Source organism: Fundulus heteroclitus, chromosome 20 (assembly GCF_011125445.2).
Source record: "Fundulus heteroclitus isolate FHET01 chromosome 20, MU-UCD_Fhet_4.1, whole genome shotgun sequence".
Taxonomy (NCBI): Eukaryota; Metazoa; Chordata; class Actinopteri; order Cyprinodontiformes; family Fundulidae; genus Fundulus; species Fundulus heteroclitus.
Genome location: NC_046380.1, coordinates 34,779,981 through 34,795,990, shown reverse-complemented (window position 1 = coordinate 34,795,990; position 16,010 = coordinate 34,779,981). Strand labels below are relative to the sequence as shown.

General features: G+C 42.1%; 1 protein-coding gene across 3 annotated transcripts in view; it reads right to left on the bottom strand.

Annotated features, from left to right (window-relative positions):
• Positions 1–15,521, bottom strand: part of fgd5a (FYVE, RhoGEF and PH domain containing 5a) — a 49,415-nt gene extending 33,894 nt beyond the window's left edge. For 2 of the 3 annotated variants that reach the window (XM_012862177.3, XM_012862178.3), the window contains exons 1-2: positions 15,190–15,521; positions 7,841–10,589 (exon numbers count right to left, since the gene is read on the bottom strand). In XM_012862177.3, coding sequence (XP_012717631.2) covers positions 7,841–10,589; positions 15,190–15,199 — 2,759 coding nt within the window. In that variant the 5' untranslated portion in view covers positions 15,200–15,521. The remainder of the gene's footprint in view (positions 1–7,840; positions 10,590–15,189) is intronic. The other variant, XM_021316223.2, reaches the window with a different exon arrangement.
• Between the last annotated feature and the right edge of the window lie 489 nt (positions 15,522–16,010).

The window sequence follows — 16,010 nt, the reverse complement described above, 5'->3', positions numbered from 1 at the left end:
CGGGTAACTTAACCTCTATGTTTTTGCACCTCTGCTGGACGTTCTCCTTGTTTACTCTTTGCATGTATGTGCAACATCCTACTTCTGGTCTTGTTATGTTAAATATACAGAAAAAGGCATTGATTGTTACCAAACAGGGCAAAAAAACAAATGACAGAAATAAAATATAATAATAATTTCATCGGGAAACCTTTGTATGTAACCAGAGTGAGCTACTGGTGTCAAAATGTGTAAAGTCATAGTACGTGACCAGGCTCCTTTAATGTTTGCGAATCAAATCATCAATCAATTCAACTGCTCTCTTTAAATGCTGCTTCTGTGTACTTTGCACATGATAATTAGCAGCAGAAGCAACTTGCTTTTTCTCAGCGTCTGAGCCAAATATGATAGATTCTATGATAACTTTCTGCCTTCTTTTTCATTTCACCATTAGTTCTAATTAGCTAAACATGCACCACCAGACTGGGAGAAAGCTGCTTCCCTAGAGTTGTGAAAAAAAAAACACCATAATCCCACCATCCCCAGAAAAAGTAGTGTTTCCTTTCATTGCCATGATGTTTTAAATAAGCACTGCATGTGTGTGTGTGTGTGTGTGTGTGTGTGTGTGTGTGTGTGTGTGTGTGTGTCTTATAATAAATTCTCAGTTTTTCTGCACTTTATATATTCAAAAAGTGTAATACAGCTTTCACAGAGAGGTTTTACAGGACAATCAGGACAAACATCAAAACTGTCAGAGGAGAGCTTTTTAAACAGTTTTTTATTGAGTCATTGGTATGTTTTACACATACTAAAATGTGAGGGATTATGTCTTTAGAGATAGTGAAAAGCCTTTGGCTTTCCCTCTTTAAATTTCAATCACAGTGCGACATTCCAGTTCATTGTTCTGCATTTTTCTGTACGAGAAAGCAGCAATGTTTCTGGGATTCTTTATTGGTAATATTCCAATGGTTTTTACAATATGCTTTTAAACAAAAAGTAAATCTACCCTTTCAAACCTTGCTCCTGTTGTTTGTGAGATAAAGATTAAATTAAACTGCCAGGTGCGCCTCATTTCACCCAGTATAGATGAATGGATTTCTAAGTTATCTTCTTTAACTGGCAGGACCAGTCCTATGTTCTATAGTGAATGTATTTACATTAGCTCATGCAGTCATCAGATGGCAGTCTGGCATGTTGAGAGCAGAGGATTATCAGCACAGTTGCAATTTTTGGCCTACTACTATACCATATGATTTGGAAAAATATAGCAAACATGAATTCCTTCTTTACCATCAATAAATCTAGCACCCACACCTCTTTTAACTTGTGTTTGAAGAGAAACCTCAGGAGTTACTGGTAGTCTCGAGCAGCAGCGACAGCAAACTTGGCTTGCCTAACTGGACCACGCCTCATTTTGTTGTTCAAGGCAAAGCAAAACCCTCACCCCACAACAATAAGCCCAATCCACCCATTTCATCCTACCTGTCATGTCGTTTCTGCACCTCTCAACCTCCCACCAGCACCTCACCCTTATCCTGCATTTCCTGTAAACAGGCTGGTGGGAAGCTCCTGGGCTGGATACTTCCTCCCTTGGGATGACCTGTTAATGACCTCAGAGCAACTGGCACCAGTCCTGGTGAGCCAGGGACACGCCTTGCCCACCGCCTCGCTGCGCAGCGTACCACCCAGAACAACAATGTACTTAAGATGGCTCCCTCATCACTACTAATGCTGAAAAAACAGTGGGTGGAGGTGCTGTTTTAAAGGCCATGCCAGGGCTTTGTCATCATTCTGAAGACGTCTTTTGCTCAACTCTAATCGTGAGATGTGCTACTCCGCTAACATTAGCCGTACATCATTAAAAAATGCTGAATAAAATGCCACGTTAGCTGCACAAAATCACAACAATCCAAAATGTTCTAGGCTAAAATTAGTTTTTCCCTGCGCCTATCTGTTGCCACTTCTTCCCTGAGACAGCTTTGCTGAGAACGCATCCTCAGCTGGAGCATCATATTTCAGATAAAACAGCACAGAGCTGTAACTTCGTCCACTCGCACACGTATGCATATGCAACCCAGAGACCTAGAAATAAACACCGCGTTTTGGGATTGGGATAAATCACTGCACCTTTTCTGGATCCATTCTACACTGCAGCGCGCTGCTAATGACCATGTTTCTTTGCTTAGTCTGAAAGTGTGTGCTAATGGGGCATCTTAATGCCTACATACATTAATCACACCACAAGAAACAGGGCAACCGTGGTGGAGAGCAGCTTTGTACGTTCTCCTTAAAATGCGAGTGTGTGACTATAGGCGTCCGTGAGGCTATTCGGTTGTTTCCATCACAAAAATCAACTTGTCCCTCTGAGGGTCTTTGACCATGTTGTGTTGAATGTGTTCTCAATAAATCACTGTCATCATCGTCTCGGTGGTGTGGGACTGCGATCGTGTCAAGATTTGAAAGGTTGCATGCAATATGTGCTCGCACAGGCAGAGAACTACTTCTAAAGAAACAATGTGGTTATTGGTGTGAGTACGTTCATGCACAAATGCATATCCTACCAACTTGAAAACAAAACAAAACAAACAAAATCTGCCCTGCGGCCTCTCAGAGCGACCCTGGTAACAGGAACCTCTGTGTTGGGAATGTGGGTGAAGGGAAAAAGAAAGGGCTGATAGGTTCTTGGCATCCTTGAGACTGATGTTAGATCGGAAGCACAAAAGGAGGTCCACTGATACCAACACCAGAACATAAGGAGTCTGCACCGGCTGGGTAAGGAGATTTTCACAAGTGGAAAGGATGCAGAATGCGAAAAACACGTACACTGCTATGAAAAAGTATTAATACCCTGAGGACTTCCTGACATTTAATCAAATTCAATGTATTTTTTGGGTTTTGTTTTTTTTACGGGTTATCCATGACGGAGAAACATAAAGTGCGACGTGCATTTAAATTAAGCAACATTCTCCGTTATGTCCCTTAAATTTGGAAGTCACCTAATTGGTGAATACAGTTCACATACGTAAATGTAAAATGGCCCCAAAGAGCTTTTACACCACAGTCAGTGTACATTCACGCACACATTCACACCCTGACGGTGGTGAGCTGCGTTTGTAGCCACAGCTGCCCTGGAGCAGACTGACAGAGGCGAGGCTGCCAGACATCAGCGCCACCAGACCATCTGACCACCATCAGCAGGCAATGCAGGTGACTTGCCTTGCCCTAGGACACAACTGAAAAAAACTATGTGTTTATTGATGTTATTCTAGTTCTATGAGAGCCTCAGAGGTTTCTTAGAGAACATTAGTGAACAAACAGCATCACGCAGAAACAAGGGGCGCAGCAGAGAGGGTCTGGGAGAAAAACGTGGTGGAGGGTGAGAGCATTGTAACTCTGGATGAGCTGCAGAGATCCACAGCTCAGGTAGGAGAATCTGTAGACAACTCTAAATACATGCTAAATACACTACCCCATGGTAGAGGCAGCATCATACTATGGGAATACTTTGTTCCAGCAAAAACGGAAAGCTGGTCAGAGCTAGTGGGAAAGTGGATGGAGCTACAGTATATTACACAATAACCATGGAAGTACATTTTATTTCAGGCTACAAAGAACTTGAGGCTGGGGCGAAGGGCCGCCGTCTAGCAGGACAGTTATCACTATACAGCCAGAACTACAATGGGATTTCTGTGGGTCCCATCATATTGTCAGAAGGGCCTGGTGAAACTTTAGACCTGCATCCTGTGGAGAATACGTGACAAGACTTAAATGTTTCTGTTCACGGATCAGATAATAATGGGCAATTCTTCATTTTCTTTCCACTTCACACTTATACACTACTCTGTGTTGCTTTATTGCACCACATCCCAGTAAAACACATTGGAGTTTGAAGTTGTAATGCAGAAAATTGTAAAGGAAAAAAAAAAATCATAATGTTTGTGTCACAATGAAAAGAAACAAAAACTATACAGTTAGAAAATCTTGCTCGAACTCTGGGGTGACCGTGGCACAGGCTGGGTGTTTTTCTACGGTCTACATGTGCTGATTTCCCACTCCATCACACACTGCAGTAAACCCTGCAGACCCTCAAGAGTACGGTGAAAGAGAAGCACCCCAGGAGAGAGCCTTTTTAATAAAAAGCCTCCTAAACACAAGTGTCTGGCGTAGCGGAGGAATTACACCAGAACTGCTTCTATTGTCTTTCCTTTGTTCATGCAAGACAAGCCTCTATTCCACTTTATCATTGCAAACCTTGTTTTCATATTGATCTGCCTCTTTCCATTAACACTTTCCCCTCCTCTGGTGCTCTCACATTTACTCTTATCCTCCACCACTTCGATGTGTGAAAGAACCCCCTCGCCCATTTTGTCACTTTTAATTGCATCCATAATGACTTTCTCTAATCTGCAGAAGCTGCACTCGGCGAGCTACCTTATTGCTGGTACCTGTTCTACTAAATCAGTCTTGCATTGATGCAGCACCACCAGATGTGACCTCTAATAAAAAAATAAAAAAAAAAACACAAAAAAAAAACATGGATAAGTTTTCCCAAAAGAGTTGTCGATCTTTCTGAAGCCAGTGATGCCTGGCCCAGCAGGCTGCTAGTTCCTCACCCAGGATACTTTCCCAGGTTATATTTGCTGATATAAGATAAAGTGTGGGGATATCTTTGAGCCATTCAAGGGCCTTGACTGTGCTCTAAAGAGAAGACTATACAGTGCATTGAAAACTGACATTAATTTCTTATTTGTCACAAGTCGATCTTTCAGATCATCATCAAACACAATCTTGTATTAGACAAAGACGACGTGAGGAAATACAAAATTCAACTCTTAAATTGCAATTTCATATAATAAGGGAAAAAGGGCTAACCCAACCAACCTGGCCCTACATAAAAAAAGTAATTGTCAGCCTTATTAAACCGTGAGTTAATTTGGATTAACTATATTTTTATGACTCAGTTTCACAGGCTTGATTACTGCCAGACATGTAGACTCCAGATAATCTCTAAATACCTGTTTGGAAACATGAAGAGAGCAAAAAGAGCAAAACATATTCCAATGTAAAGAAATTCAAGAACAGATGAGGAAAAACAAACACAGGCATTTATCTAGAGTGAGTTACAAAGCCATTTTTGAATTTTCTTGGACTTCATTAATCCACAGTGAGAGGCATTATGTCTATGTCCATGCAGGGTTTGGCCTTCGCATCAGGGGGTGCAAATCTAGAGCGTCACAAAAGAACCCAGAACAACATCTAAAGCAACAGATACCTCGTTTGCCCCAGCTCAGGAGTGCATTCACAAATAAACAACAAGAAAAAAAGATTGAACAAAATTTGCATCCTTGGAAGAGTTTCAAGCCCAAAACCCTAGTTGACCAAAGAGAGCACAACTCCCAACACTTTTAAGAAAATATTCTGTGGACTGTTGAGACAAAAGTGGAATTTTTGTCATCGTTGGACGCTTGATATTTCGCCTGTTTCTCACAAACTATCCGCGCTGACAACGCAGCCATTTCCCCCCAGCCCGCTTCACCACATCATCGAACAGGAGGAACGTCTATCCGCCTGCCGGTTCCTCTTGTGCGTTCAACTCGTGCGTTCAACTCACAGAGCTCCAGAGGTGGATTTTACGGAGCGCGTCACGGTGCTGAATGTGATCTGGGAAGTTGAAAAAATGGCGTTTGTGCCCCTGGGTCCACCAGATCCTCCAGAGATGCACCCAGTTCGGCGAGTACCACACCTGTAGCTGTTTGTGGATGAGGAGCGCTTCCTGCAGGACTTCCGTCTTTCCAGGACAGAGAAGCAGGACCTTATACAGCGATTACCAAGTCATGGAGCAGTTGAGATGGATTTTATAGAGCGAGCCACAGTGCTGTATGTAATGTGGTTGCACTGTGTGAGGGGGAGACGAATCTCCCTCCGGGGCACCAACTACAGGCTTTTCAGTCAACAAATCCATCATTGTTGAATAGAAATAGGGCCTATCTGTACTGTCTAAATACAGTATGTGACACATGAAAAAAAAAACATTTCTGTTCTTGAATAAAGGAAGGAGGAGCACCCTTAATGTGACGCAAATTGACTGAGCGAAATTTCGCTTTGCTCTATTTGCAGTTTTGCTTCACTCCATTCACCTATTTGGTGCCCTTCGCATAGCTGGAAACGCTTTGTTTGCATCGCGTACGGCTAATTCGCTCCTGAAAGCGCCTGTACATAGGGATAAAATGTTTCCATGTGAACACACCTTCACAGAAAGTCTCAGAAAAAGAACTGATCATACTGAAAGTCAGACATGATGGGGGTAGTATAATGATCTGGGGTTTCTTTACTGACTGAGTATCTAGAAATTTCCTGTGATGGAAAAAATACTGAAGGTGTTTTTCAGTTTTTGACCTTACAATAAAATCAAGTGGACTTGGAAGCAAGCGGCAGCACAATGAACATCAACTCTAAAAACCCTAAATTGAAACAACTCAACAAAACAGTGGGAAAGTTCTTCCACAGTTTGATAAAAGTCTCCTTGCCAGGTATCACAAATGGTTGATGGCAAACGGTGGCCGTAAGGATGGCACAACCAGTTAGGAAGAGAGGACAACTGCTTTTTTCCCCCCTCATAGGCCCATGTTGGTTTGGATAGCAATTTCCCCTTGTAAGTGAAATGATTATTTAAAACTGCACTTTGCATTTACTTGGGCTTTTTTCTGATATTAAAATCTGTTTGAGGATCTGACACGTATAAGTGTGGCAAACTAAGCAAAAACCAAAGATATATACGTAAGAAGGCAAATACTTTTACAGCACTGTTTTCCAAACAGGAAAAGCATGGATGTAAATGTATAAAGTGTTGTTTAAATCAACGTTAGAGCGTGAACACAAAGCAAACGAAACAACATTCTGATGCTTTTATGTTGAATGCATCAGAAATCCACACACTAATCACCAACTCAAGACAGATACTTCCTGTAATAATGTATGTTTGCATAAAACAACCAACGAGTGACATCAACACTCTTGGCTATCGCCTTGTAACACCAAACACCAGGTATCATTTTTAGTGCACGTAATTTAAGAGCTCTACCTCATATTTCGTACTTTCCTCAAAACCTTGCTGAATCACATCCGACACTTGTGTTCTAGCCTCAGATCTAGGACCAAGAGCTACGGGCAAATTCTGACAAGCACAGTTTTTATATTGAGTCCACAACAGACCTTTTGACAGGGCTACTACAAATATTCTATAAAACAAATTATTTGTAGAGAAATTAAACTTTGATAGTCATGCAAAGAAAAAAATATTCCAAAAATATGTGTTTCAATTATGATACTATAAGTATTTAAGTATTTCATTTTCATTTTACTTCACCAACTCAGCTGTTTTTATTAGTGCATTCCTATGTGTTTTATTAAAAAAAACATGCAAGGCTAAAAACTTCTGAAATATAATTTATAATAACAAATAACAAAAATCCATGTGATATTTAAAAATGTCTGCTTTGTTAAAAGCATTCAATAAACTGTGAACTTCTAAAATATAAAGGTGTAATGGTGGTAAGTTCAGTTTGATCCTCTTTACTACTTCAGTTCTTATATAAATCACTCTGAGAGTAGAACAAGGCTCGGCAGACCAGTTATTAAATTGTTCTGTGAAAGATCTGTAAAATCAAGCTGTTATATGAAACTAGAGCTTTAACCAGGTTTCTTCACATGACGGCAGAAGCAAAGCCCAAATTACTTGAGCCTTCTCATAATCAAATCAAAACAATAGAATTACACCAGATATGTCTAGTGTTAAGGTTTGATTTGAAATAACCCTTTTGGATTAGCTGAGATAAAATCAAGGGAATTTCTTTGTTCCTACCTTTCGGAGTCTGCTTTCGATGTCTGGGGCTTGCTGTCAATCCCAGGGAAACTGTTCATATCCACATAACCATCATTTTCATTGGATACAACTTGAGTGCGGTTTTCAAAGAATTCGGTAACGGTGTGGGATCTGGTGGGTCTCGGGATCTGGATGTTCTCATAGTCAGAGCTCATGGCTGGAATGTTTTCATAGTCTGAGGTATCGGCACTGGGGAAGGAGATGGAGCGAGGTTTGGTCATTGGAAGCGGCATGATGGAGCGACGGGAGCGCTCCTCAAAGGACTCCACTCTGGAGACGGTCTTGCCGTCCGCTCTGAGGTCCCCTTTCCTCCTGTGGTGATCTTTGCAGAGACTAAAAGAGTGTGGCAGGTTTGGCAGATGTTGCTGGGGGTTTACCATGTTGGACTGAAGCTGAGGTGAGCTGCCATTGCTTCGACGATCAAGCTCTATGACCCTCACGCCATGATGGCTGGACTCAGAGGAAGACCGGGAAGAGCGAACACTTCCGTCACTAAAGCCCTTTGAATCTGCCTTCCTCTTGAACTTGAAGGCCAGAAAGCGCTTGAAGGAAGACTTCTTCTTCTTGGGTGTTTCGCTTGGTTCATGCTGGATCAGGAGGGATGGCGAACTCTTGGTGACGGGTCTCTTAGTGATTGGGACCAGCTCAAAGGGTGGAGGTATGTCCGCTAGGGAGGTTGGCGTGGAAACACCACTTGATGACTGATGGCTGCGCTGGGAGAAGCTTCCAGAGGAAGTGATGACGCATGGAAGGGAAAGAGTGTCGTCCTTCCTCTTTATCCTGATCTCATTCTTAAGTGACTGGCCATTCTCTGTTGAGGTGAAAAAGGACAATTCGGGACCATCGGCAGACCGAGAGGAGAGCAAGAAGCGACGAGACTTTGTGGAAGGAGTAATGCAATTAACTGCTGGCTGCTGCGAGGGGCTGAGAGGTTCGCTGCTCTTATCCTCCGGTACAGTGCAGTAGTCATGCGTCTCTGTCCCTGTCTCCTCTGGTACAGTTTCTGGTACATAATTTGAGACTTTCCCAGAATAGGACCGTGACCGCGTGACAATGGTTTTTCGATCAAGAGGCATGAAATTCTCCCCTTCCGATTCAAAGCCCACCTCTACATAGATATGCTCGTCGCTGTCTGAGTCTGTGTCTTCATAGTAAGGCACGATGTGGCAGTCTAGTTCTTCAATATCTTCTTCAAAGGCCTCGGTGGTGTGGGCAAACACCACCCTGTTGGTGAGCTCTGGGGTGCAGCCCAGGTCTAGGTCTGCTGGCACTGTGATGTTGCACAATCTGAGACGAGGCTGGCAGCTTTTTCTCTGGCCGCGTAGTGCTTGATCTCGCTGGGCCGTCCTCTCTTTTGCACTTTTTACTCGGATATGTTTCTTTTCCACCTCCTCTTCCTCCTCATCCTCGTCACCAATCTCGACATAATCTTCCGATGACACACATTCAGATTGCTCAACATTTTCGTCTTTTGGGCAGATTGAATCATCGATGTCTGCGTATTCATCTGCTGAGTCAATGTCTTTTGCTTTGTCCTTATGTTGACAAGACTCCTCCGTGGCCTCTTCAGTAAGAAGCTGCTCTGAGTTGGCTTGCTTGTCTTCGAGCTTGTCCACATCATCCGACGACACATAGTAAGGTTCCTGGTTACAGGCATCTTGGGTTTGAGCTTCATTTGCCGATGAAGATTTGTCTTCCTCTTCAGGGCTCCACTCCGGATCAGCCGTGGCACTCGTGTCTCCTGGAACCGCCTCTATGACGGAATAGGGCCCGAACACATCCTCTGTGCTGGACGTGAATCGAAAACAACCAGAGGTGTCTTTGGTGGCTCGCTCTGGTTGCCAGACTTCCGTGTCCCCAGTTTCCGCCGTGTCGCAGGACTCACATGTATCGCTGGCATCATCTGTGGGGCCGATCACGTCGTAGGGATACTCCTCAGCAACAGTTGGAAGCATGCTGAATCCATATGCAAATCTGCCATTTTCCAACTCAGCCTCATTTGGGAAAAACCCACTGTGCAGCTGAGTGGTTGTCTCATGAAGTCCAGAATCATTGTTCTCAGCACTTTCACTAAACGATTGTGTTTGCTCAAGCTGTGGCTCCTCTCCTTGTTCATCTAGGTGCTCTGTGGATCCACAGCCTGTTTCGATCTTCTCTGTCTCTTCTCCTCCCTCATAATCTGGTCCAGGTGGAGGATGTAATGGCGTTACTGTACTCTCATCATCAGTGTGATCACCCCCCTCAGGATGAATGGAGTCGCTGTCGGTGGTTTCTTCCTCTGTGATGTCAATCAAGTCATCTGCCTTGATTGTGTCATCCGAGGCGATGCTGTCCACATCGGCATCTTTATCACATGCTTCTGCTCCTTTTGCTTCTCCCGCCACAGTTTGTCCGCCCACTGTGTCATCTTTGTCATTCCCTCCTGTGCCATTGTCACTAACCCCACCCTCTACTTCCTTTCTCTCCTCTTTAAGGTGGTTCTTCTCCGTCGTTTCAAGAAGATCTCCCATCTCCCCATCAGAGTGAGACAGCTCTCCGTTGCTGAGCCTCTGCTGGTCGTGTGTGTCTCCCTGTGGGTGAGATTGAGAGAGAGGTATGGGTTTGGGGGCGACAGGAGGTTTGGGGCCATGGACAGGGGGCCATGATTTTGATGTCAACTTCGACTGCACTTTGATAGTGAGGTGACTGCGGACCCTTGGTCGAGGGACTTGTGGTGGATTTTGAAACTCTGTACAAAGAGAATGTGAGAATATTCAAAGTTAGCACTGCATAAATCATAATTGTTTTTACAACTTCTATGCACTTATACAGTTTGTTATTCTTACAAGAATAATAATGTGGTTCTGCTTCATGGGATAGTTCAGGACTTTATAGGTGAGGTATTGTTGAAGGGTTATGAGCAGTTAATTTTTTACTCGCAGGAAATAAATCCCTTGATGTCTTCATTTTGCACAAATCCATATTAGTTTGTCCCGGGGGCTGAAGCATACGGTTATTGTGGGCGGTACCTAGATCACAGTGGACTTCTGCTGACTTTAAACATCTCCAATCTCAACAGATATCATAGCAGTTCATGTCAATGCTATTTTACTAACTTTTAACCTCTCTCATAACTGCGTTGTGTGGTTAATTACGCAGAAGATAACGTTGCTGTTTTTTTTAACTAGAAAGGAATTTAGGAGGCAGTGTGCCACCAATGAACTTCCTGTGTGAAACACATGCTGAGAACAAAACAAAAATTGTTTCCAACGATAGTAATTTATATAAAAATAAAACAGTGTATGAATAAATTAAATTACATTTACTGAAACCGCAATACATTTTCACACTCCTGTGTGAAAATAATTCACGGACATTTATAAGTGGTTTAGTGGTTGATAATACAGAATTAACAAAAAAATCCACTTCAGTGTTTTTCTATATTAGAGTTGTTTTAAGATGCTAGAAGTCACTTTGGTCCATCAGCCAACACCCCAGCCCCCTGTGGGGAGTTTGGTAGGAAGGGGGTGGGGGTGGCCATTAGTTTCAGCACTCAGGACCGACAAACAGAACCTCATTTCACAAATCTTAAACTATCCCTTTAAAGAAAGCTGCATCCAGTGCAGATGTCAGCGACAAGCTGCAGGGGACATTATCAGCAGGAAAAACAACAGAGCCATGGGTACTTAGAAGAGGAACAATAACATCTCCATATGGGAAATGACACGTGGATTGAGCTTTTGTATTAGGATGGGATATATCACTCTATATGAGCCTAATTATATATATATATATATATATATATATATATATATATATATATCCTTGGGATACACCCCTTTGTTAACATTTAAGAACCATTTACAACTTCACAGGAGACCACTGTAACGTTTGTTGCCCTTTTCCTCACTGGCAGATCCTGCTGGCGCTATCAATCTACTTCCAGCAGATCTACGATCAGCTGGAAAAATAGATTACAACAAATATAACACCTACAAGTGCACATTAATACTGCGTCTCACTGTGGCAATGTTTGATAAGGCTGTTATGGCACAGTGCCCTGGGCGCCATTTTGTCAAGGGCTGTTACAATCGCTTAAATTAAAGGAATATTTCAATCTTTCAGAAAGGAATTTAGACTTAATTTGATCATCTCTAGTTCAAAACACCAAAAAGTGTCATACTTGAACTGTAATAGGTTACACTGAGTTTAATTTCTTTGAAACATAGTTTTCAGATTTTTACAACCCAGGATTTTAAAAGAGATGCTTTTTGTTTGGCATCATTACAACCTCAGATTGAGACTACTCTATATATATACTATAATATGCCAAAGGAGTAAAGGAGGGCTTCTCCTAGGGCAGCATTCATTCAACAGCTCTCACTGATCCCAAATGGCAAACTGTTGTAAGGTAAAAGGGTATTTATTTTCTATAGACTTGCTGCTGATGAGGCCAATTGATACAGCCTCAGCCAACATAATTTAATGTTGTAATCATGACGTTCAACAACAACAAACTCATCAACACTGTTGTAACAGTAGCCCCATTTACACTACCCTTGTTAAACCGATCCGAGCCGAGACCAGTCCAAGCTTGGATCAGTTAACCAAGCCGAGCCTCGTTCTGACGACCGTTTACACGTCACGCTTATCTCGCTTCCTTGGTTGCTCCTCGCCTCCTAGTGACGATCTGCAGTACTACTACTCTCTGGGATTAAAGGCAGAACCAAGCAAATCAAAACGGCGGCGTCGTAACATTCAGGATGTTATGCTTGATATTGTGATATTTTGGTGTTAGAGTGCAGAGAGTCAGGGGAAGAAGGCAACAATTGGCAAATTTACTTTAGTCAGTTGGCTTTTGGGAAGTGGATGAGACAAACGAATGTCTACTCCGGGTTTACAGACGCCGGAAACAACAGACACTGAGCTTCATCACACTTCTAAGCAGAATCATCACTGGAAACCATGTGGCATGGTAAGGAAGCTAGTATTATTATGAATGTCTGAAATTTGTCTGAATGGAGTGTGAATCGGGACGTGCAGCCAGACACGCCGGAAAAACTGCGGACAGTCAGCTGACTGTGAGGGGATGACGCGGTCTGCCCATGCGCTCTTCGCTATCAGATAACTGGGCCAAAAAAAAAAAACACAGGCCGAGACCACATCTGGAATTGGTCTGCATTTAACGCGGTCCGGTTATGTCTAGCTCGGTTCTGTTCAGTCTGCTTACCGTTTACACTCGAGAGCTATCTCGGTAACCGAGCTCGGACTGGTCTCGGCTCGGTTAAAAAAGGGTAGGGTAAATGGGTCATAGTAGACGATTTCAGTGAATTTCAAAAATATTCCATTTAAATTGATATGGTCAATACCCAGTAAAAATCAGCTAAAATGGCAGTCTGCCTGACAAACTGGTAACCTCTCACCACTTAGACAATTTCTTCACTTTTTTGAACAAACTCACTGCCATGTGTTGTCTGTCATCTATAGGTAAAAGAAACTTCTGATAAATTTCCCATAACTTGACTTCAACAAGTCTGTTTGGAAAGGTCCCCATTCTGATGTTCTCTTTAAAAGAGGCATTCTCTGTTCTAAACATTGTTGATAAAATGTAGACCTGTCATGAAACACACCCTGTCTTAACAAAGTGTGTACACCCCTGGTCTCTTCCTGTTATTTAGTACCTGTCCTGACGCACATCCTATTAAACCCTGTGTGCCCTCTGGTTAATTCTTAGTGTTTTCTTGCTCTCTCTTTATGCGAGTATTTCTGGCCTTTCTGTTTCTTCTACTAAAGACATTTTATGACCTCTTTATAATATGATCTCCAAAACATTGAACTTATTTTTCGATTTAAGTTTGCTTTAGTTTCAACCATTTGATCCAATTGCACGTCTGTGAAGAAATCCAGACAGGATATCTACAGGGGGAAGAACATTACCAGTGAAGCCCCCCATCATTCCGCCATAAACCTCTCGAGGAGTTCACATTTTCACAGCACAAATGGACTTCCTTCTCCTCATTCTTCAACGATTCTCACGCACACAGAAACACACACAACCACATGCTATTTTTTTTCTGAAAAGGGCTCTTTGAGTGCGCCAAAGAACAATAAAACAGGGAGAGAAAAAACAAGGGTCCCAGTCTGACAAAGCACCCGACTGCGAACAACAGGATATGAATTATGCAACAAGAATTCAATTAAAACAAATGTTTGCAAAACAAAAGGAAGAGACGGACACTGGAACCTTCACCATGTCAAACTTACAGGATGTGATTTCACACTGTGTCTAGATTCTGAATGTCACTTGTCAAACCATAACCACCTGCCTAAAATCTGGTTTGACTAGGCTTAAGGCTTTTTTGTTATCAGGAAAAAGCAGAGCCGGTCCAAGACAAAAGCAATATACGCAGCTGGTTAATACCTCCACACCAGCAGGGGGCTCTCAAGAATAGTAGAATTGTTACAGAATATTGTTTCACAAATCATTCACACATATAGAACATTTTGTTTGATCATTTCTGTCATCTTTTTATAATAGTTTTTGAGCCACAAAATGTCCCTAAAAAAAGGAATTTATTTTCAAACATAGTTTTAAAAATAGGTTATTACATTTACTATTAGAATATGAACTATTTGATTTAGCCAACACAGATTGAGACTCATGCTGTAATGTAAGGTATTATTTGTATTTAAACCCGTCAAATTTGTAATTTTAGTTGCACAAATGCTCAAATGTTTCAATTTGGACAACATGAAGGAGATATTGTAAATTGACCCCAGCCATAGTAGCTTGAAGATCCCCAAATCAATGCTCTGGAATATCAGTCTTTTTGAGCCATATCTACAGCTTCTCAGAAACCTGTGCACTTGCAAAACACACAACCCCCATTCAGATCAGCTTTTTTTTATTTCTCACACAGGGATTAATATATTCCAATCTAAACATAAATCCTTGTACATCCTTTTTTCACTGAGAGGAACCCTGCTGAGTCTTATTCCACGGATTTGACTTCTATTCCAGGATGTTAAAACACATACATGCATGCAGTGTGCACACCATTCAGCATCGTCCTACTTTAATGTTTACCACGGGAAAAACACATCTGACCAATGGCTATATATTTTTCTCAAACTAGCAAACTGATTTGTAATGTTTCTATGATAGTGGCGTCTCGTTAAACATATCCTGAATAGTTTGAATACTGAGGTTTTAAGAGAAAAATAACTAGAAAAAAACAACTTTTATAAATATTACTAAGAAGAACAAACAGGGTCAAGCTCCAGTGAAAAAATAAATTAAAAGTTCATTTTCAGGACAGAAGCCACAACGTTATAGACCGACAACCAACCTGCGTTCATTATGGGACATCATCATCCACGGAAGCCGGCGGTGGTCCTCATTTTCCCCGCACAGATACGGAGCCCTCCCACAAAAAAAAAAAAAAAAAAAAAAAAGCGCCAACTCAATCCAGATGCATTGCGAGCATTGACAGGAATTCAAGCTTTGACAGGAGATCCATCCTCATCGGTGGGAACAGATCTGGTCAAGTGTTTTCTGGTCGCGCAGCGGGTTGCGGAGCTCTTCCCCACGCGTGATGTTCCAGCGCACTGGTGCGCTCCTGTGTGGAAACGGGAGGTGCTGTTAGGCGCTTCCTGAGGCTGGACTCCAGCGCAGCGCGGAGACGGGGTGCGAACCACTGGCTTCAGACCACGCCATTACATCCCACCTACTCTGGAAGAGGGGGAAAAAAAAGACACTCTCGAAATAAACTGTTAGAATTTACCCTGCGTAGTTGGTGCTATTTACATACAATTTATTCAGGTAGGTTTAATCACCATTTCTGGGTAAATGATATAGGAATCTATGTAACAGTTAAATTAAAGGTCTAAATGTTTATTATAAATTGTGTACTACTCAACTAAAATAGCTAATTAAAAATCTTGAGATCATTTTTGCGCATCTAATTAACTACTGAAATAAATTGGTTTCTAATTACAAAGACTTATATTCACTTGCACTTTAAATGCAGCGGGTAACATTTGTCAGTTTATATCTTGTCAGTCAAATTGCCCTGCAAGGTCTCTGCACAATCAGCAGCAACAGTTCATAAACACCTGGAAAATCGCACACTTGCAATTTGTCAATCCAGGATTATCTTCCTAAAATCGA